Source organism: Mauremys mutica, chromosome 7, assembly GCF_020497125.1.
Source record: "Mauremys mutica isolate MM-2020 ecotype Southern chromosome 7, ASM2049712v1, whole genome shotgun sequence".
In the NCBI taxonomy this organism is placed as follows: domain Eukaryota; kingdom Metazoa; phylum Chordata; order Testudines; family Geoemydidae; genus Mauremys; species Mauremys mutica.
This window is the reverse complement of record NC_059078.1, coordinates 112,842,962-112,866,484: the sequence shown is the minus strand read 5'-3', so window position 1 is coordinate 112,866,484 and position 23,523 is coordinate 112,842,962. Positions and strand designations below refer to the sequence as shown.

At 38.4% G+C, this 23,523-nt stretch overlaps 1 protein-coding gene across 2 annotated transcripts in view; it reads left to right on the top strand.

Moving 5' to 3' along the window:
* INPP5F (inositol polyphosphate-5-phosphatase F) overlaps positions 1-23,523 on the top strand; it is a 94,967-nt gene that overhangs the window by 50,644 nt on the left and 20,800 nt on the right. For both annotated transcript variants that reach the window (XM_045025012.1, XM_045025014.1), the window contains 10 exons: positions 3,740-3,868; positions 8,682-8,849; positions 9,223-9,279; positions 12,308-12,506; positions 14,025-14,204; positions 16,423-16,490; positions 16,983-17,107; positions 18,301-18,378; positions 20,070-20,190; positions 23,026-23,154. In XM_045025012.1, coding sequence (XP_044880947.1) covers positions 3,740-3,868; positions 8,682-8,849; positions 9,223-9,279; positions 12,308-12,506; positions 14,025-14,204; positions 16,423-16,490; positions 16,983-17,107; positions 18,301-18,378; positions 20,070-20,190; positions 23,026-23,154 — 1,254 coding nt within the window. The remainder of the gene's footprint in view (positions 1-3,739; positions 3,869-8,681; positions 8,850-9,222; positions 9,280-12,307; positions 12,507-14,024; positions 14,205-16,422; positions 16,491-16,982; positions 17,108-18,300; positions 18,379-20,069; positions 20,191-23,025; positions 23,155-23,523) is intronic.

The window sequence follows — 23,523 nt, the reverse complement described above, 5'->3', positions numbered from 1 at the left end:
GAAAAAGTCTAATAAATAATCTCTCTTACTGATTGCCCAGTGATTGAGAGAAGAATTTATAGATTCCAAATTTTTATGGAGCATTCTTGAACTTTACAAAAGGTTTACCACTGAACTAAAGATAGTAAGACGTGGCATATTGCTGTTGCTTTTATCTCTCTCACTCTCACACATACACAAACAATGTGTGTGTTTGAGGTAATGTCATTAACATGTTGCTTCTAAGGGTACGTCTGTGCTACCCGCCGGATCGGTGGGTAGTGATCGATCCCTGATTGCTCTGCCGTCGACTCCTGTACTCCACTGCGGTGAGAGGTGGAAGCGGAGTTGATGGGGGAGCAGCAGAAGTCAACCCCACGCCGTGAGGATGTGATGTAAGTCAACCTAAGATATGTCGACTTCAGCTACGCTATTCTCGTAGATGAAGTTGCGAATCTTTGGTTGATCACCCTCCTGGGGTAGACCAGGGATAAGTGTAAAATCCTTTACTTCTTTCCTTCCCATATAATGCTCTCTTATAGTAGAGAGGATATGGGATGACAATGAAATTGTGATTAACTCTGAAGTTTCAGAATACTAAATTTGCAGAACTACTTCAGAATGTATTAGAGGAGATCATCTGTGTAACTCATGATATTTCATTTGATATAAAAGTATTATGAACGTTATGATATTTTATTTGATATCATAAAAGTATTGCTGAAATGAATTTGTTCACCATTCTGTTGTATGTACGTCAATCTAGAATTGTAAGCCAGTTTCCACTTGTAAGAGAGCAAAATACAAAGCTGCTAGAAAAGTTTCCCAACTCTGTAGGATTTTTGCAGATTTGAATGTCAGTTTTATTTGGCCCTAGTATATTTTACTATCCGCTATCACTAAGACCCAAGGGGAGAGTATTTTAGCTCATTAAACTAAGTTGCTTTAGTTCTTGGTGGACCTGGATTTTAGCTTATCTATTGAAACTTCATAACCTGCTCCTCAGGAGTCTGAAACTTTGGAACAGTGGCCCTTAAAAAAATCGTACACCGTTTCTATTCAAGTAATCTAATGAAAGAAGAGCATTCATCCTGGAGAGGTGATGACCTCTCAGAGTCATGGCTGAGGCATATCAGTCGGGGCTGTAAGGCAGCATGTAATGCCAGTGTCTGATCTGGGGCTAGAGGATCTAACAGCACAGGGAGACGTGATGATCAGTGAATTAAGTTAATTTAAAACTTTAAAAAAACAACTACCCCAAAACAACAACAAAAAGGATAAAACACCCTGCCAAGGCACGCTGCTCTGGAAGTGTAAACTAGGTATACAGAGATCATAGTGAGAAAACAAATTACAGCATGTGAAATAGTGTAATTATTATAGCCCCAGTAAATTGAAATGACTTCAGTGAAATGTGTATAGCTTGATTACTTTGCATTGGTATTCTATCCTCACAATGAGATTTAACAGATGCTATAGTTTGTCATTGGTGCGTGATTGCAAAGTTACTCGCTAAAAGAGAATGATGCGGAAAACCAGAGCAACATATGTTTATGGGCTACAAATTTCGTGGTGTTGTGTAATAATGGTCAAACATGCTCATTTAGCATCTTTTTCCAATCTTAAGTGTGACTAACTTGAAATGGGGAGGCAGACTTGAATTATTTCTGAAAAGATAGACGAATATACCCTATATTAACACATGGAAGAAAGGGGAATTACATATTGTGCCATATTTGGAATAAATTCTAGACAACGTCACTTGATCACAAGGAAGATATCATTGTACTTTGCCCAAAGGGTAAACAATGCTAATGTGTACCTTATCACTAACTTGGAGGGCCTTAATTTAGTTCTTGATTGCAGGGCTCATGTGGCACTGCCTTAGTCTGCCCTTGCAGTTTTTTCCAATAGTTAGTGCCTCAGTATTGCCAAACCTGACTCTTCAGTAAACACGAATCAGGCCCCCAAAATCATTATTTGGTTTAAAAATCACACGATTTTTGAAGTTGTATTTTTATTCGTCTTCTATATTTTTGTGCCTTTAAGGTTCATGTTCTCAGTCTCTCTTCACATTCATAGAGGTGTAAAACTTTTTTACAAATGAAAGCTGAGATTCTCACATAATCACCTGACTCTAAATGGGAACTGGGGCTTGGGAAAAAATATCAAATATCATGACTTTTGATGAAATAGCAAGACTTGACAACATTGCAGCACATGATGAACATGTAATACTGTATATACCTATGTACAGGCAGGGCCGGCTCCAGGGGTTTTGCTGCCCCAAGCACCCCCCCCCCCCCAAAAGTCGCGATCTGCGGCAATTCAGCGGTAGGTCCTTCGCTCCAAGCGGGAGTGAGGGACCCTCTGCCGAATTGCCGCCGAATAGCTGAAAATGCCGCCCCGCTCCGAGTTGCCGCCCAAGCACCTGCTTGATAAGCTGGTGTCTGGAGCCGGCCCTGTGTACAGGTAAAAACCCATCATTTAGCCATAAGGGAGCTTCTCTAGCACACAACCGATCAGTACTGTCACACTATTTTCCCTGTAGGAGGTTGGGAAAAAGCCAACTAATTATAATAATGCTGTAAATCTAGATAATCTTGGAATTTTATAACTTTAAATTTATTGCCAATTAATACAATTAAACCGATATGCTAGAAGGTGTATGAACTTACCGTCCTTTTACTTTCTGCTTTTTCTCTTTCTGTAACATGGTGGTTAGTACCTTTTGGTTTGTTCAAGGTAAATAGAATTGAAGATCTGAACTAACGAATCTTTGGTAATTACTTACTGATGCCTATGGACGGATTTACATTCTGCCCTTTGGGGAGGCAGAGAGAAGTAAAAGTAATTGCTGGTGTGCCATGTGAAAGGCAAAGGTGAGGGCAGAGAGGGGAGAGTGTCTCAGAATGGTTCAGTGGTGGATGAAGGAACCAAGGTGTACAAGGCACCATAAGTGTAATTCCTTTCCTTATTGATATACATTGGTATTTTAGGATTAAAAATATTTGTATAAATAGAAAATGAAACTCTCATGTATTGTATTCACAATTCTTTAACTGTATCATTTTAAAAATAAGACATTATGAAGTCTTTTCTGAAGACACAATCTGAAAAGGTGAGTGCACTTAACAGGAAAAAAAAGTGACTTCTGCTTTATCTACCAAAGACAAGAGAAATTAGGACAGAACTGTAGAATTGTGCACTGGTATGGTCATAAGTAAGTAAAATTGAGCTTTGGAGTGAATGATTTGAATCTTGCAGAATTATCTATGGAAGTACTGCTACTAACCAGTAATTCTCTCTTTAAAACAAGAATTTATTCAGCAATTTAAAATATCAATGTGACTTCCAAAGACTAGCATAACAATTAACAGAGCTTTTCATAATCCATATTTGTATCGTTTAGTGGCAGTTCAGTATTGACAAGCATTCTTTGGTGGAGCATGCTTGTACTGTACATGTCAAAATACTTGGTTTGATTTTTGTCACCTTTTTTTATTATGAATAAGTAGTTATTGCAGTGAATAAAGAACACATTATAAAGCATGCAATTAACACAGCAAGAAGTAGGTGGAAAGATGTAAATACTTTTTATTAAACTCTGATGAAGATATTAGCATTATTTTTAATCTTACTGAGAGTTTAAGTACATGTTAATGAAATCTAATTTTATTTAAAAGGTAGTAAATAAAAATTGCTGTTGGGATAAATGTTAAGTATCAACTTTAACTGACACAGTATTTTTATTATTTAGCTCTGTAAAAAGCATCACTTTGGGATAAATAAGCCAGAGAAGATTACACAGTCTCCAGATGACTCTAAATTTCTACTCAAGACCTTTACTCAAATTAAATCAAATGTGTCTGCATCAAATAAAAAGAAGGTGAGGATTTACTATTTAATTTGTGTGGTTTTTCAAAGCATTTTTGATTTAGTGATTTGAAGGCTGTGGTGAATAACCAGAGTAACATACTATGCCCTGTAAAGAAAACCAGTAAAAGACCAAGAATTATGTATTATGTAACACAGAGAAAACAAGCTGACTTCAATCCTGAGTATTTCATTTTAGTCCTCATGCTCGTTTGTTTGATTGTATGTAATACAGATTTGCAGAAGATGGGGCCCATAGCATTAAATGTTCAACTGTTACAGAATTATATTCACTTGAAATGCAAAGTACATTTGAAGAATTCTCCTGGTGAAGTGGAGTTAATAGAGATATTTTTCATCTTTATAAAACAATACTAGTTGCTAACTCTGTAATAAGGGGAAACATTGTGCATACAAAACATTCTTCTTTCTTATACCCCTAATCACAAAGTCAACATCTTGAAACAAAATCCACAAGGCTGGAACAGAGCAGAGATCTGTAGACATTGCCTAATTAATTTCAGGACTAATTTCAGTTTCCAGCAAAGTAGAAAAACAATTCAACTTTTCACCTGGAAAGTAGCCTGAAAAAGATACAAACACTTCAAATTATTTTTGGATTTGTGTACCTAGTGGATAAGAGATGAAGGTTTCTCCAAACTCTGTAGAAAGAAATCTGAAGTGACACTGAGGAGCTAAATCTAACAAACAGTAGCACATGTGTACATACTGTATGCTATACAAACAAGCTAGTTGCAATAATTTCAGCACTTCAGAACCCTTCTCTAGATGATCCCCATGATCTACTAAAACTGTAATTTCTACATCCACTGTTGTATCTGGTGCTTTTTAGTTTTGTTTTTAAATCCTCAATGGAGTAGAATAAACCAATGCTGAATTAGTTTGAGACTCTTTAAAAAGTAGACTTACCTCACACAAAGTAAAATACCTTCTTTATGCTTTTAAATAACTTGTACAGTCTAAAGGGACAGCGTGGTTATTAATGCATTTATTTTTGTGACCACTTGTTATTTATTGCAAGGTCTCTGCAGTCTGACCTGTTATGTGGTTTCTGCCAATAATTCTTCCTAAATGTTGGGGTCCTTCCATAGAACCCAGATGATAGGATTGACTTAAAGGGAGGTTCCCCTATGTATTTGTGGTAGGTGTGCCCAAGTCCTCACGTGTTACTGATAAATTTTGATAACTTGAAAACTTTTGATTTAAAAACAAGTGCTTCCATTTTTTTAAATATTTTGAGGAGATTGCAGAACAATGTTTTGTGATAGTTGGAGGTATGCTTTTAGGCTGATGCTGATGTTAAACTCTCATAGAGATAGTGCTACAAAGAATGTTCGGTTGAATTCTGTCCTGTAATGAAGTGTATATACACAGCCAACATTTTTTAGGGGAACTAGATGGAGGCTTAATCTTGAATCAATATTTAAATTTTTTTTAACTTATGGTATGTGTTAACTTTTTCATACAAATACCTCTAAGCCACTTTTTTTCTATTAAAGATTTTGGTTTGGCACTTGAATCTATGGGGTTGGTATTTTTTATCACTTCTATTGAACAAGGTGTTAGCACTTTGAAGCTTGATAATGTAATCAGCCAGTTATTGATAGTAACAATACGTAAAGAGCAAATAAAAGAAGAAACTTTTCATAAAAAATGATGTTTTGAGTGTGATCTCTAGGAAGATTTTCCTTGTGGCAAACTGTGCTTTTGAAAGTACTCTATTTGATATTTTTTGGGGGGTAGCATTTTTGAGGCATCAATGGAGAACTGGTTGATTCATGGATGATGTTATGTAAGTTAAACAGTTGTCACATGTGAAATAGAGAAATGTTTTTTCAAAGAACAGATGAGTTGACAGTATTTGATTTTTATAAAAGTTTATTTCTGAAGATGTTTGATATACAATCATAGTTTTATACTATGGCATTTTATCTATAATGTCCTCTACCTTTTCCTCCCTTGTGCATTTTTTCCAGTAAAGTTAAATACCTCTTTTTAATACACTTTTCATTCTTGATACTTATTGGGATATACTTTAAATATTATTAGTTTTGTGTTGCTGTAGTATCTGGTAGCCCCAACAGCTTGCAACCGGTTGCCCCAAATAGTTAACAATAAGAACATAGGACTGGAAGGGACCTCCTGGATTATCAAGTTCAGTCCCCTGCTATCGCAGGCAACCATGTTGTATAAGCCTGTTCATAAACATATTAAGCTCCATCTTAAAACAGGTTAGATTTTGCGCCCTCACGACTCCTATTGGAAGGCTGTTCCAGAACCTCACTCTGTTGATGGTTAGAAACCGTCTTCTAATTTCCAGCCTAAATTTACTCATGGCCAATCTAAATAGACAAGAAAAGTAAAGAGGATGGGGAGAAGGGGAAGGTTTATAACGTACAAAATAATGGCTTACAAGCCTTGAGTTAATTCCATAATGGAAAAAAAAATGTTGGAGGTAGAGTTGGGCAGAGGATGGTAGGAGTGGAATACCTAAACAGAAAGGCAAAGGAAGGGGGAGCAAGAAGAAGAGGAGTGGGGAATTCCATGAAATCTGCAAGGGTTTTTGCTACTGTTTGGTTTTATACGGAAGATGCTTGGATACTGTGGTGATGTGTGGCAATATAAAACCCACATATAGAGGGAGGGAAGGACTGAGAGTGGCATGGAGGGAAGTGGGGTTAAGAGACTGTGCGTGTGTGTGTGTGTGGGGGGAGGGACGAGGGGGAAGCTCTAGCAAGCAGCCAATCTGTAGCATTTCTAAATAAGTCATTCAGGTGTTGCATTTAATTTACCTCTATGGTCACATGCATTAGGGCCCAAGACGTCAGTGTCACCATTATAGGTAGGCTTGGAAGGATTCGATTTTTTTTTATTGGTAAATGTCGATTTCACTATATTCACAAACAAAAATATTCCCCTGGATGATGACTGCAATTTACAGGTAAGCAAAGTAAGAAAAATGCGGCCTGAGAACTTGCTAGAGTTTGATGTAAGGCTATTTCCTTTGACATTTGATGTTGACAGTTTGTGTCTTAACAGTTATGAAGCTTTAACTTCTTAAGTCTACTATGATTAAATAATTGTCTGACCCTGATAATTTCCAGCAACTGTGAAAACTTAAATTGATAAATGTTTATTTTTAAGCTTTTTTATTTATGTTAGCGTCAAAATTATAACAAAATGAAAATCAAATTCTGCCAAGCCTAATTACAGGTTAAGAAGTTTCTTCAGTCATTTTCTTGACTTCCTTTTCCTGGGTATACTACCTGTTAAGGTGACAAGTGAGTGTCTCCTCTCCTGAAACCATATCAGAGCTGTACCTATCCTGGAGCTTCCATAGTCTGGCAAGCAGCTTTACATGCATACATTTCTTGAGAATGGGAGGCAGCAAGAGGGACTTCGCTGGCAATTCAACGTAGCAAAAATGAGTGACCTGCTCAACTGGTCCTCAGAAGTGTGGGCAGAAGAGGCTAAAGTGGAGATGATTGCCATCTACTACTTCTGCATGGCTTAGGGAACTCTGCAGTAAGAGTGAAAGATGGCTGCTATGTGTGGCCCTAAACTCATGTGTTTCTTCATGATTTAAAGACCTCAGCTGAAAACTGCTTTCTCGTGTTCTCAAGAAAGTTCTTTTAGCACTATTTGTTCCCCCCTATGTGGCCACACAGCCCAAAAAGGCACCCAGATTGGAGTAGCATTCCTCTCTTACAAAGATAATAATAGACATTGTTAAGAATTGTTAACATTAAGAATTTACATTTCAGCTGAAATATGTTGGAATGATTCCCACTTTGGCTCAGAATCCAGTTTAGCTCTGCTGAATAAATCCAAGGGGCACAAGGCATTTTCATTTACTATAGTCACTTCTAACTTGCTGATTTTATTACAGCAATGTAATATTACCTCAACATCTGCAGCATTTTGCTGTAGCAACAAGGCCTTTCTAAGCGCATGAGATGCTTATCCATCCTATCCGTTTATTTTTCTTCTGTTCATGATCATGAGAGGAAGAATCTTTCACATGCATCTCTCTCCCTCAGTTAGTTTTGTCTTTGAACACTCTTCTGAAGAATCACTAATAAAATAGCTTAAATCACCAAAATTATTCCAGGTGAGGTCCCCAACTTCTATACAGGTGACTGTGACTGCTTGCTTGATAAATGGCTGTGGTTGTGTCTTCATAGTGTTGAAATTAAAAAGAAGACTTGGCAAGTCTTCTCAGAGAAAGACTCTACCAAAATTATTCTATTAGTCTTCAATTCTAGATTGAAATCTCCATGGTAATATTCAGTAGGTTGACATCTTGAATGAAATTAAATTGAATAAACCTGAGTAATTTAGCAAAACATTTTGTTAGGCCAATAGTTTTCATAAAATTCCCCAAATGGTCTATAAAATATGTTCATGTCCAGCTTGCTTGCACCACCTTCTGGATACTGTTCTTAGGGAAAAAATGCTTTGCAATACATGAGATGCACGAGGAAAGTTTCATTTGTGCCCAGCACCTCTAAGAATCTACTACTACTACTACTGTTTTATATTAAATTTGATCTTGCCTACATCTACATGGGCCTCTTTATCAGGAAATTTTTTTTTCTTAAAAAGAACAGGACTACTTGTGGCACCTTAGAGGTTAGTCTCTATAGGGGCCACAAGGACTCCTGTTCTTTTTTCCTGATACAGACTAACACGGCTGCTACTCTGAAACTTGTTTTCCTTAGTGTGTGCATGCTGGTCTGCAAGTGTCCTTACTTGATTTTTATTTAGCTCCACTGAAAACGTAATAATAATCTTCTGTCTTGCAGATAAAAGAAAGTAAGGAGAAGGAGAAACTGGAGAGGAGATTATTAGAAGAACTCTTCAAAATGTTCATGGATTCAGACTCCTTTTACTACAGTCTGACTTATGACCTAACAAACTCTGTCCAGAAGCAAAACTCATGTGAGAAGACTAACTTGCCGCTGTGGAGGAAAGTAAGTATTTATATGTCAGCAGATGACTGCCCAGTCTGTCTTTTCAACATACTGTATTTGTTCTGAGTCCCAGTGGTATTGATTTTGAAACTTTTAAAGGCCAGATCATCAGCTGGTATAATACATCAACTGGCCCTACATTAGGTTTCTACGTAATGGAAACAAAATTAAAAACTACCAAAAACATGTCTTGGATCTGAGATTTTTTAAATGTTTTTTGGATTAAAAAAAAAAAAAAGAGTGAGCAGCGAAGGGTTGGATAACCAGTTGGAATTACTGGGTAGTTAGTTCATGTTTGGGATCACATCTGTGTCTTTACTGAGAGGCTCTGAAAAACCTTGTTTAAAATACTGCCATTTTTATTCTCTTATAGGTTGATGACAGATTCTTTTGGAACAAACACATGATTCAAGATCTCATCAATACTGATGTGAGTAATTGTTTTCTAAAAAGTGCATCTTAAATTTGTTAAAGCTGAGCACAATTCAGTAGAGGTGGTCAGAAATTTTCTAACGTAGTTGTCCAAAGGAAAATGCAGGTTTGTTGCAATGGAAATATTCTGTGGGATTATGTTAGTTTTAAGTACATTTTCCACAGAAACCTGCCTGTTTTCCTAGTAGCTCATGTGGTAGGCTCCTCAGCACCTTGGCCGCCTGCCTGGTAGGGGACTTCTAGGCATCTTGGCAGGAAAGGGGTGCCTCTTCCCCTGGTTGGCTGGCTGCCCAGGTTGCCTATGTCTGTGCAATACTTAGCACAGTGTTATCCTGGCCCTTTATGGCTCCTTTGTGCTATAGTAATACAACTAAGTAATAGTAATACTATTCAGTGTACAAAGTGGTACTGTGCATCAAAGTATCCTGAGCTTTTGTTAGTACAGTATGTATGGCTGATATAGAAGTGATAAAGCAGCAAACAACCCACTTTAACTTTTCCTTAAATATAAATATGAATTAGAAATGCTTCATTAAGACTGTCTTTTTTCTAAATTTTCAAGCTCATAGATGAACATAGGGTAATATATTACAATGATTTAAAGGTTAAAACTAACCAGCTGGCCTCACTAGAAACTTCAAAACAAAGTTTAACACTTGCCTTCTGTCATTTGTGGTTTAAAAAAATAAAACTTGGCCATTAAATGTGGCATCTTTCTGTGGGAGTCGTCTCATTTGTTGAGAATTGCAAGACCAGGGCCTAAGTACACCTCTACCTCAATATAACGCTGTCCTTGGGAGCCAAAAAATCTTACCGCGTTATAGGTGAAACGGCGTTATATCGAACTTGCTTTGATCCACCGGAGTGCGCAGCGCCCCCCGCCCCAGAGCACTGCTTTCCTGTGTTATATCCGAATTCATGTTGTATTGGTGGCGTTCCACTCTTATATCGAGTGGTGTATATAAAGGTTCTGTCCACAAGGTGAAAAATTTAGAAAATTAGTTTTACAACTAATGGAAATATGACAAATATGACAGCTTCTTTTTTTGAACCAAAAAGAGGATAGTTTGGGGCAAATTCACATGACAATTTGTAGGAGTAAAAGAAACTTGATGACTTATGACACAACTCACAGCTAATTTCAGTAGAGGTTTCCTTTTAGAGCCGTGGTGCCCAAACTTTTCCTGCCACCCCACTCTTTACCAGTAATGGAATCTGTCCACGCTCCCCCTTCCATTACTGCACAGTTGACTCAGCAGAGGAGCTTGGGCTGAAGGCAGAGCTTGGGGCAGAACTGGGGATGGGGGAGGGGCTGGAGGTGGCCCTGGCCTGGGGGTGGAGAAGGAATGAGGACAGAGCTGGGCTGGGGGTGAAGCTGGGGGCAGAGTGAAGCTGCGGGTGTGGGCAGAGCAGGGTGCAGAGTTGCGGTTGGGGCCGGGGTGGGGTGGAGTTGCAGCTGGGGGCAGAGCGGGACTGGGTGGTGCTTTGTCTCCTCCCTCTCCCTCCATGGGGGCTGGCCCGGATCCTGCTGTGCCCCTCCTCTCCCCGCCACATTCCTCCATGCCCTCCTAGGGGGTACTCACCACAGTTTAGGGACAACTGGTTTAGAGAATACAACTAATATCAAGCATAGTATATGTCTCTTATCTTTATTATGTTTTCTTGTTTTATGTGTACATTTAGAATATAAGTTTATTTCTGTTTAACATTTATATTTAAGGGGAAACTAATCTTAAACCATATATGCATCATTTAAGATTTGACCATTTTGATTATTCTTTTATACTGTGTGGTTAATTGCTGCCTGTGTGATGCTTGACTTTCCACGAATATGTGAAGCTCTTTAAAGTAGAACTAGCGGTTATCTCTGACATTAATTTTGATCTCTGTGCATTTGCTCTGATGAACTTCTTCCATTTATGGCAACTAGTTAAAAAAGTTAAATGGAATGTGTAATTCTTGTGGCACGATAGTGCACCTGATCCCGGCAACATTCTTTACTTGCACTATTTTGAAAGTGACTTGAACAGAGATTCTGATGAGCCAGACAAAAAGCAGTGTAACATAAAATGCAGCTAGAGGAGAACTCCACAAAGAAGGAAAGAACTGCTTTCTCCCTCCTGAAAAGACTGATAAAAGAGAGTTCTTTTCTGAAAGCCTTCTGGAAATTCTTAAGTGAGTAGACTTTGGTACTGATCTGACATTTTAGCAAGGATGATTTAATCTTTCAGCGTTACAACAGGGATACTTATTGTGGATGTTTTTAAAAAAAAAATCCAATCTGAATATTCTAAAGTTCTTTGCTTCTTGTCTGGAAGGATATTATTTACCCAACAGACCTCATCCATTTATTTAAAAGCAGCAAAGAGTCCTGTGGCACCTTATAGACTAACAGATGTTTTGGAGCATGAGCTTTCGTGGGTGAATACCCACTTCATCGGATGCATGTCATCCACTACATGCATCCGACCAAGTGGGTATTCACCCACGAAAGCTCATGCTCCACAAACGTCTGTTAGTCTATAAGGTGCCACAGGACTCTTTGCTGCTTTTACAGATCCAGACTAACACGGCTACCCCTCTGATACTTTCCATTTATTTGGATGCTGTCTGTAAAACACAAATGAAATCCTTAAAGAATGTAACTTTTTTTAATTAATAAAGTGAGCAGTATGATGAAACTTTTAGGTTACATTGTAATGCACCAAGGGAGCTCCTTTGGTTTTATTTTTCACCAATCTCCCTCCCGCCCCCCCCCCCCCCCAAACCCTCTGGCTCCACTGGTTAAAATAAAAGCACCATCACTATCAGAAGAGAAGGGAAAAAAGGTGTTCATACAAAATGAAGAGGCAGGGCATTCTGGGAATTTTTGTGGGATTGGACCTGAGTTTTGAGAAGGCTTGTCTAAAAGCCGGAGTAACACCAAGCACACCTGCAGAAATAGCAATAATATCAGAAACCTCTGTAGATAATTTAAAGTAACTGTTAAAACTGGTATAGATGTAAATGTTTTTTGTAATTTACAGAACGCAGAAGTGGACTCTTGGATTATACCCATCATCCAGGGATTTGTACAGATTGAAGAACTTGTAGTTAATTACAATGATGCATCTGATGATGAGAAAAGCAGTCCAGAGACGCCTCCTCAGGAGCCAATTTGCGTAGACGATATTCACCCGCGATTTCTGGTAGCACTTATCTCACGCAGAAGTCGGCACAGAGCTGGTAAGCAGTGTGTCCAAGATATTAACCATGTTAAAAGGGATGTGAAGGATAAAACTTCAACAATAATAGTGCTCAATGGCACAGTCCAGAACCACACTCCGAAATTCACTGATAAGTGAGAAACAACTGAAGCACTAACCTCAAATGTTTTGTAAAATTAGTTCCTCCAAATCTGTATATAAAAATAAACTTAAGCTTTGTTTTTAGACCTTGCCATCCTCTAGGTGCCTTAGAAATTTTGAGGAAAAAGTGGTGATTTAAAGTTTAATACTGTTAGTTACATAACATCCTTCTGACACCCCCCACGCACCCACCACGCAGTATTGTTTAGCTAATGCTCTGTAGTTCAGAAGTTCAGTGCTGCTTCAGGGATTGATTCTTATTCTAATATTGTGGAATTACATTTCCATGTTTTATATACAATGAGTTTCCTACTTAATATGAGTGTAATTACATGAACTTACTAACTTTCTTGCCTTTGGAATACTGATGTAAACCCTTATAAACTTTTCCAAACTACTGTACTTGGTAATCAGGCCAGAGGACCCTGGGTGGAAAAACAAAGTATAATAGTCACAGCAGCAAGAAATATTTAAAATGCACAGAACTAGGTATATAGATGGAAATTTAATTGCTTTCATTTGTTAATGAACCATTCTGCCCATATTCCAAATCTTGAAGCTGCTCATGGAGCATTCTTCATTACTGTTCTGTAAACTGGAACATCGATCAGTCAAAGATGATCTGTAGTTTGACTTTCAATTTAGTATTTTGGTTTTTAGTGTTCAGGTTTTGCTTGTACATGTTCATTTGGTAGAAATCTACTCTATCAAGGCTAGATGCCTTTTGGAACGGATTAATTACTTTATAGATTTGTGATAACTAAATGGTGTGATTTGGATTACCGTCAGACCCCTCTGCCCCTCCCACCCTTACTTTTTTATTTCTATTTTTTTCATATAGTTAACTCCTGCTATGGGGCTGCTCCAGTAGTAGCACATAACACTCACAAATCAGAACTTGACTCTTAATCTTGTTCCTGTGCTAATATGAAGGTAACGCTCACTGCAGCAGTGTTTAGGAATAGAAAGAGAATGGAAGAATGAAAGTGATGTTATTGAAGTGACATTACCACTGTGGTTTGTCCAGGAAGTACTGTCCTAATGGTAGTACTGTTCTTACAACTAAGATCCTGCTTCAGTACAGTTGTATAGGCTGTATAGACAAAAGCAACCCTTAGGAATAGTTTAGGGGAGGATAAGGACTAAAACCAAAGCCTTGTTCCATCTCTGCCACATTAAAATAAAATGGGAGATGGGAGCCAGAAAAGGAACCAGACATCAGTGTTGTCAGTTGGGATAGCCTGGCTGATTTGTCTTGTATTTCACATACTCTACTTCCTTACCACCAAAAACACTTTCCAGAAGTGTACAGAATATCCATATTTAGGATTAATTTTTTAAAAATTACATAACTTGCTTGAATAAACTGATCAATATCTTTCTCTTTGTCTTCTAGGGATGCGGTATAAGCGAAGAGGTGTTGATAAAAATGGGAATGTGGCAAATTATGTGGAGACAGAGCAATTGATTCATGTCCATAATCATACTCTCTCATTTATTCAAACACGAGGCTCTGTGCCAGTGTTCTGGAGTCAGGTTGGATACAGGTACAACCCACGACCACGACTGGACAAGAGTAAGTATTGGTAATCTGTGGAGTTTGTAAAATGTACCCAGATCACTTAAAAATAATTGACTTTGAACATTTAGTTATTCTATTAACCTCTGATCAACACTTTTTTTTTTAACTTAAAGTAGTGATGGTGAGTTGATCCAATTTTAAAATAACTTCTCTGTCCTTGAGTTGAACTCAATACTTAAGGAGTCCCCATATCTCCCAGATACAGGAGGATAATTGAGTTCCCACCATATTTCTGATAATACAGACTATTTTGAAGAACCTGCACTTTAACTTTTAGTCCTAAATCAGCAACTAACTTTCAGACTGTAAACTCTTCAGGAGAGGGACTTCCTTATTTTGTTTTAGGTGTTTTCTCTTAAAGGGAGGATTGTCTTTTTCTATATGTTTGCACAGCATCTAGCTCAGGTTGGCAGCCAAGTCTTCATTTATTCTCGGTAATTTAAGGTTTCACGTGCCAGTAATACATTTTACATTTACAGGGTCCGGCGGATGGAACCCCAGACTGGCAGTGGGCTGAGCGGACCGGCGGCTGGGACCCCAGGCTGGCAGCAGATTGAGCTGCTCAGCCCGCTGCCGGTCTGGGGTTCTGTATGCCAGCCCCTGCTAGGCGGGGTCCCAGCCTCTAGCCCCGCTCAGCCCGCTGCCAGCCCGGGGTTCTATCCATCCAGGCAGGCGGCGGGGACCCCTGGCCGGCAGCAGTGTGCCACAGTAAATCAGCTTGCCTGCCGCCTTTGGCACGCGTGCCATAGGTTCCCAACTCCTTATCTAGCTAAATGGGGCCTTGATCCTGATTGGGTCTCTAGGGACTGGAGGGGCATGAATATCCGTGCACACCAAAGTGTTGCACTGTAACTCCTCCATGTGAATGCTGTGGATGCAAACAAAGTTTCCTACTTCACATTAACATAGTTCTCTTCAGAGAAGGCTCCATATATTTGAAGTAGGAACTTTTTAGTTTGTGGCTGCAGCATCCACACAGGGGAGTTATAGCATAGCATTTTGATGCACAGTGCTGTTGGCACCTCCAGAGTCTAAACTGCATCCAGAGTCTAAACTACCTTTAATTTTTGTTTTATGGTAGCATTAAGGACATGTCTAGACTTGTCCTTAATGCTACCATAAAACAAAAATTAAAGGTATATCTTTATGGTAATGCTTAGCTTTTGGCTGTGTTAGTAGAGTGGTGAAGGTTAGTATTTTTGCCAGCATAATCCTGTCAGGTTCAAGTTCTTGTAAAGCACTAACAGATTCTGATGTCTTGTGAAGAGTTTGCTAACACCCTTGAAATAGCTGAAAAAGGATCTCTTGCCAGATCCTAGAAGAGTAAAGTGTAAATGAATTTGCACTAAAGATGAGAAAAAACAGTGAGCAATAAAAACATAGGAAAATCCTCCCCAACCCCAAATCATATCACAACAGTTTGAAATGCTAAAGACACTCTGTGTGTGGCATTGGTTCATGGGGCTGTGCAATTCAATACTGTGGTGATCGGAGCATCCAAATTTCCCACCAATTTTACTAGAAATTCAAAGAGGATTTCAATTAATTTGGAAGATTTATAGGTAGGTTATAGCATCTGTCAGGATCAGTTTTAATGTCAGAGATATAAAATCCTACCTCATTAGTTAAATGTATTCCAGATAGTTTCTCCTAGTGTGTGCCATTACATCTTTAAGAATATAGTTTACTTTCAGCCTTGGACACTTTGTGAACTTCTTTATTCTTTAGCAGGCTCTGTGCTATCCTATTCTAATGTTTACATTTAAACCAGCTCTACATACTTTTACAAGATTATTTAAACATTTAAGATACTTCTGAGGTGAAAGAGGTTCATATGAAGTATGGAACTGGCATAGAAAGGTTGAAGAGGTTTTTAAATAAGAAAAGGAAAGAGTAGATTGACTTGCATCCAAAGTATAAAAGAGAATGTTTTAGTTTAAGATACTCACGTCTGCACTATGATGGTAAGTAAGTAGCACAGTAGTAATGTGGAATATCAATTAATTGGATCTCCACCATGTCAATGTTTACCTCAGAAGGTATAATGCATTAATAGGATCCTGTAGAATGTATCATGCTACCTGCATGCACATGCAGGTTTTTCTTAACCCAAGATACCTAATAATGTGAACTTGAATATGAGTTAATACCTTAAATATGAATCAAATGAAAGGAAATGATTAGTTCTTCACAGTGTCCTTCTACGTTGTAGGTGAAAAGGAAACTATACCCTATTTCTGTGCACACTTTGAAGAACAACTGAAAATTTACAAGAAACAGGTGTGTTTTAGGCTTGCACTTCTTTTATGAGTGTATTTATTACTAAAACTTAACAACTAGTGTGAATAGTTTAAAAATACTTTATAAACAATCTGAGTACTTTAAAAGGACAATCAAAAAATTAGAACTTTAGGTATAGCACTTGATTTTCCTGAATTATACAGCAGTTTCCAGAAATAGTAATTAAATCCACCTTTTTGGTAATTTTTTAATTGGGCTTGTCAAATCAGCATTTGTTTTTTTTATTGGAGATGAGATTAACTATAGCAGTTAACCTGATCACTTGGGTTCCAAAATAAAAATGGGGGAAAATGGTGTCTGAAGAGAACCTTGTGGTGGATAAGCTAAGCACAATTACTTATAAATCTTCTTTTTTTTACTGTTTCATGTTTTTGTAATTTGTTTTATACATTGCCTTCTAGAGAGAGTGTAATTCTGCAAGTATCTTCACTAAGATTACCAAACTATTAAATCCATTTAATTTTTGAACAGGTTATTATTAATTTGGTGGATCAGACTGGACGAGAGAAGATTATTGGAGATGCTTACCTTAAACAAGTGCTACTATACAACAAATCAGACCTTACTTATGTTTCCTTTGACTTCCATGAGCACTGGTAAGAAGACTTTCTAAAATGTCATCTTGTAGTATTTGCTAAAATGAGAGAAATGTTGTTGAGGGGAGGGGAAACTATTCTCTAATAGTGTGTGAAATGCATTGACTTTCACAGAGAGAGAGAGAAATATTGCTTTTTGTAAACAAAGGTAATATAACTTGGGTTTTTCATAGCTTAGCTTGCCATTGTTTTCTACTGGACAGTTTGGGTGTTTCAAAAAGCATCATTAGCGTTTTGGTTGTTTGCTCCAATTCTCCCTTTGCTCTTTCCTCACAGTTTCTTCAACTAAACTTCATGCCACACCTGCCTCTTGTAATCTGTCCTTTCCTGCTCTGTTCCCCTAACCCTGTTCCTTTCAGCGCCCCCTTACCCTTCCCTTTTCTTTCCATTTAGCTCATTCCCTCTGAACTAATCCACCCCCCCCCCAATCATGGAAATAACAGGGCTGTTTTCGCCATCACATTGTACACTCTGTCTTTGTGTTATAGAGTTCCCCGCACATATTGTCCATTTAAATTGTAAGTTCTTCAGTACCTTGTACAGTGCCTAGCACAATGTGATCCTGTTCTTGGTTGGCCCTTAACCACCTTCATAATAAATATGATTAATAATAACTCCTCTGGTCCCCTTTTCTGGATCACATGGCTGGGGAAGGGCAGGGGGCACACAGGAGGATGTTAGATCCTATTATGATGTTGCTGGAGCAGATTGCCTACTACATTTCAGTACTGAGGTGGCTGCATTCTGGTGATGGGTAATATGATCTCTACATATATTGTTTGCTGGGCTTGTTGAGCACCCTCAGGATGAAAATGACACGAATGTAAAGATTTTATCACTTGTCACTTTTTTGTTTTGCTTTTGGTTCATGCTTTAGCACCGTACTATAATTGCCCCCCAAATCCTCTCTCATTTATAGGTGAACGCATCGAAAGAGAATTCTTGAGATGCTGGAGGGAAGATAGGCATGGCTACAATGTAGCTGTTTGTGTATATTTTAAATGGTTTAATTTGCAACTGACATTTGAAAAGATTTTCCTACACTTTGTACATTGCCCGAGAACTGCTGTGAATAAATTCTGCTTCAAATTTAGCTAGATATCAGTTTATATTTGTCTGTACTTGACTTGTGTGGTGTTGCATCATTTTTCTAGTTGAAACTTAATTTACTTTTGTGAACTCTTTTATTTTAGCAGAGGAATGAAGTTTGAAAATGTTCAAACATTAACTGATGCCATTCATGATATCATCCTTGATATGAAGTGGTGTTGGTAGGTATTAGCATGCTCAAAGTGGTATGCAATTGTTTATAGAAACATTTGAATGAAAGAGTAGGGGGAAAACAGTTTAAACAGTCTTTGTTTAGATGGATTTTTATGGCCTTACATTTTCCCACTGATTATCTTTTCCCTCCAGTCTTATCCTGTCTTGAACATTAGCAAATCAACATCTTGGAGTCAATGTTGAGACGTATTCTACTTATGGTTCTATCCTTTTAACAACAAAAGAATTCCCAATAACATTGTCCCTTCCCTGAGGTTCACTGTTGTTAATTTGAAAAATAAAATAAAATAAAGAAATTATGTATGAAATATCATGCATTTCCCCCACCCATAGAGCTCCAACCTTACCCTGAAAAGCCAATGAAAACCCTTGACCTTCAGCCAGGTATATTGGTTACATGTTTATGCATTTTGATATATGGTTGATGTGGTTTTCATGAATTACATTGTATATGGTTCAGTACATTGTTTCGTATTGGTGTGTGTAGATAAAATGAAGTGTGCTATCAGATTGTCACTGGTGTCTGGGAGATGTTTTTCTGCAACACTGAGGAAATTTTGTTAATTATTGCCCTATATGTTAGTGATTGTTGTAAAGCTGGCATTGTTTTTATATTGAAATTAAAGAATTAAATTTGTATGCATGTACTAGAATATTGAACAGGATAATGGGGGAGAAATGTGGGTGAAGGGGAATGGAGTGGGAGGTAGCTATTCTGAAAAGGGGGCTCATGTCAGCTGGTCTGATTTGGGTTGCTGGTAGTTCTGAAAAATTGAAAGAAAAAAATTGGTTTGTCTCAAACAGAATCTGAAAATTCCAAAAAGTTTTGATGAATCAAAAAAGTGGATGAATTACATTTTGGGTTGAATGAAACTTGCACTCTTTCACATTAAAAGAAATAAAGGTCTAGAATGGGTGGAGGTGATAGTGATAGTGCCGGTGCTCACCTTCTAACTGTTAGCCAAATAGTTAGGGCATTCATCTGGCTTATGGGAGACGGGTTCTGTTCATCCCCTCTGTCTGATGTGGAGCAGGAATTTGAACATGGGTCTCCTCTGCTGCAGGAGAGTGCCTTAGCCAGTAGACTATGGGATATTCTGGGGTGAATCTCTTGCTCTGACCTACGTATAAAATACTTGAATAATCCATTGGGCTAGAGAGAAAAGTGAGTGACTATAGCCTGGTGGTTAGGGCACACTCCTGTAATGTGAGAGACCTAACCAAGTTCAGGTTTCTACTTCCACATCAAGCAGAAGGGAGAATTGAGTCTGGGTCTCCCACATCCCAGGCAAGTGCCCAAACTACTGGGCTAAAAGTTAAGGTGGACACCACCAATACCACCTCCTCTGGCTGTTTTGTTTTATGAATGGTTCGTATGTTCCTCCCCCGACCCAAACTTTTTGACAACTTTGCAGGAAGCTTCAAGTAGGCAGGAAGCTTCAGGTAGACAAACTGCATTTTTCAGCAAATAAACTATTCATCTGAAAAACTTCACGCAGTTCTAATGGAGTGTAGCTGGGATGCTGAATGAAACTGACATGAATATTCCATGGTTTAGTCTAGTAGAAACATGTTTTCTAACTTAAATTTTCTATTTTATTTGCATGGACTGATCAGTTATTTTAAGATCTCTCAATAAGCATTTTACCTCTTCTGTTTTTTTTACCACCTTTGAAAGGGTTGATCAAGCTGGTGTGATTTGTAAACAAGAAGGAATTTTTCGTGTTAACTGTATGGACTGTCTGGATCGGACCAATGTAGTCCAGGCTGCTATTGCAAGAGTGGTCATGGAACAGCAGGCATGTATGACTTGTAAATTTTAAAGTGATAAATATCTTAGATTTTTTTTTATTTATGAAAAGATAATCAGCATTGTTGTGAGTGAAAATAACCTAGAACTTGTTAAGTTATGAAGGTAATGGGATCTTCTTGAGACTTGGGGGCATATTCACATTCCCAATGTTTAAACTTCTTAATAGTTCTTGGATTGGGAGGCATGTCTTTAACATTTTCAGGAGAAGAGACTGGCGTTAGGGTCACCAGAACTATTATCTCAGTTTTATTATGTAGATTTGTAGTTGTTCATTAATTCATAGGCAGTGATTATCGCTGGTGTATACTTTTTTTCTTTTACAAAATTAGGTATAGGTAGAAAAATGAGTGGGTCCAGAGATGCACTTTAGTTTCAGGCACTTGAGAATAAAATATCACATCAACCAGCATATTAAGTGCTTGCTATGCCTGAGAGATCATTCCCCTTGACCATAGAGAGACAATCATTCTCCATCTTTCCAGGTATCCTAAACAGATAGTTGACAGATCATTCTCTTCTGGAATGAATCTGTCCCTTGCAGAGATGGCATTTCCAAATAGGAGGAGGAGAAGATGATTAAGGAGCTTTCTTATAGTTCAACAATCATCTGCTTCCTCCTTTGGAACCTCAGCCTTGGTTATATCTTCTGCCTGAAGAGGATATTAAGTAGATGATGGTGCATGTAGCCTTGAAAATTCAACATGCAGTGCAGGAAGAGGTGAAAAAGCTCTGTGATGTGCTTGAGATAAAGGATAAAGGCAAGCTGGCCCTTCGTATAAATAATGAATTGATCTGACTATGAAAACAGGTGCTGCCAAGTTCCAGTGTCATTTGCAGCAAGGAATCCTGACCATATGATTCTGATTGTACAACAAGGATTGATTTAATTTTTCCTTCTCGCATCTTGCCTCTGATTCTTGGACTCTTCTGCCTCCGAAAAATCAAAGCAAGATAATCTTTCATGAAACCTTAGGTTAGAGTCCTGGGATATGTCTGCGCTGCAATTAAAAACCTGTAGCTGATCCATGCCAGTTAACTTTGGCTTGTGGAGCTTGGGCTAAGGGCTGTTTAATTGTGGTGTAGGCATTCTGGCTTGGGCTGGAGCGTGGGCTCTAGGACCCTGTGAGGTGGGAGGGTCCCGGGGTCAGGCTGGAGCCCTACCCCTAACATCTACACTGCAACTAAACAGTCCCTTAGTCTGAGCCTCATGAGCCCGAGTCAGCTGGCATGAGCCAGCTGTGGGTGTCTAATTGCAGTGTAGACGTACTGCTTGAGATTGAGTTACGGAGTGGGGCATTCTGCAATAACATTGGAACAGTAGATCTGTGAGACTGTCCCCCCATCCCACCCCACGGTTAATCTACTTTAGAATTGTTCTACGGCTGTTAGGCATGGTATGACTCCTACAATACAGACCCACAGAAGCATGGTATTCGGAGAACTCCAGTTGCCTGTAAAATTGTCACACTTCCCAGGACCAAATGACTCATTCTCTTTATGCTGGAAATTTGATAACACTTCTCAAATCAATAAAGAGTTTTTAATACAAATTCTGTTCTTGTCCACAAATGACGTTTTAGCATTTAGACTGTAAGAAAATAGTCTAAAGGAAAAAGTCACACTTGTGATTTAACCCAGTGAAACTCATTGGAAAATAACCTAGAACTTGTTAAGTTATGAAGGTAACAGGATCTTCTGGAGCCTGGGAATGTGCATATGCCCCTAAATGTTTAAACTTCTGAATAGTTCTTGGATTGGGAGGCATGTCCTTAACATTTTTTGGGAGAAGAGACTGACATTAGGGTCACCAGAATTATTATCTCAGTTGCTCTTTGAGGTGTGTTGCATACGTCCATTACGTGACTCACCCTCCTTCCCCAACATGGGGTCTGGTGTGAAGGAACTGAAGGAAGGGCAGGGCAGTTCCACATTTTATACTTTCCTATTCGAACATGAGGCACTTAAGGCTCAGGCATCAGTGCCCTGTAGGTATCACTAGGGAAAACTCTGACAGTAGCACACAAGACATGTGCGCACATAGTGTAATGGACGTATGCATGCATCTCAAAGAACAAGTTACGAGTGAGTAACTATTCTTTTCTTCAAAATGTCAGAAAATGGCCTAAAACAAAATCCTCACCAGTACCAGAGCTATCTTAATGGGTACTGGGCTGAAAAACAGCTCCTTTCTGAGACCATCTTTAGCCAACTAGCTTGAAATCTTAACGCTTGCTTCTTTGTTTTTCTTGCTTTACTAGTTCCTTACTTTCTCATTAATGCTAGGTCAGTAGCTTCCACCTGGCTCAGCAAATGCATTTCTTTTCCATGTGGCACCTGCTAATTAGCAGTATTCCAGTCAGCTGTTCCTTTGGTTCAGTGTAAGACCTCTATATAGAAGCGGTCTTTCTCCTTTGTGCCTTTTGGCTTTCCTCATGGCATGCTCAGAGGAGGAAAAACAAAAACATGACCTATGGCTGGCTGCCTGGGGTAAAAATTAGGAGTTTTCTCTGCTTAGATCACTAAAAAATAAACCTGGTATTTTTTTGTGCTCAAAAAAATGTCATCTTTGAAGACAACCTAAATAGAATGAATATTTGATATCTGCAAATATTTAAAGATGCATCCTAAAAATTAAGGATGTTTGTTTTTACAGTATAACCTTTGGTTCTGATTGTAAAATGAAATAACTAAGAAAATTTAGTAAATGGTGTTATTACTAAAATGATGTGTACCATGTTACTTTTTTTCTTTCTTGAATTTATATAGTTTGAGAATGAATGTCACTTTGACCTTATCCACTAATAAATGTATCAAATTCCAGCTGAAAAAGTTGGGTGTGATGCCACCAGAACAGCCTTTGCCAATGAAATGCAACAGAATCTACCAGATAATGTGGGCAAACAATGGAGATTCCATAAGCAGACAGTATGCTGGAACAGCAGCTTTAAAGGTAAAAACAAACAAACAAAAAAGAAACAAAACCCAAAAAATAACCCCTCCCCAAACCAGCCAAACAAAAACATAGTGTAATGCGCACCTTGTTAAGTTTCGTGATCTGAATTATTATGCAATATGCAGTAGGAGTCATTTAGTTGATTGGTTTTAAAAGATGCACATAAAAATGACACTAAAATCAGCTGAAGTTTGATTCCTTCTATACAATTCTTAGAGACCTGTGGACTCTTGGGGGATTTCTACAGAATGACATTAGACAATTGGATAAATGCTTTTTGGACCCATGGAGTGAATGTCTAGTTTTGCCCAAGTTGCCAGCATTCTTCAGCTCATGACACTGCTGTTGTCAAATAGCTTGACTCTG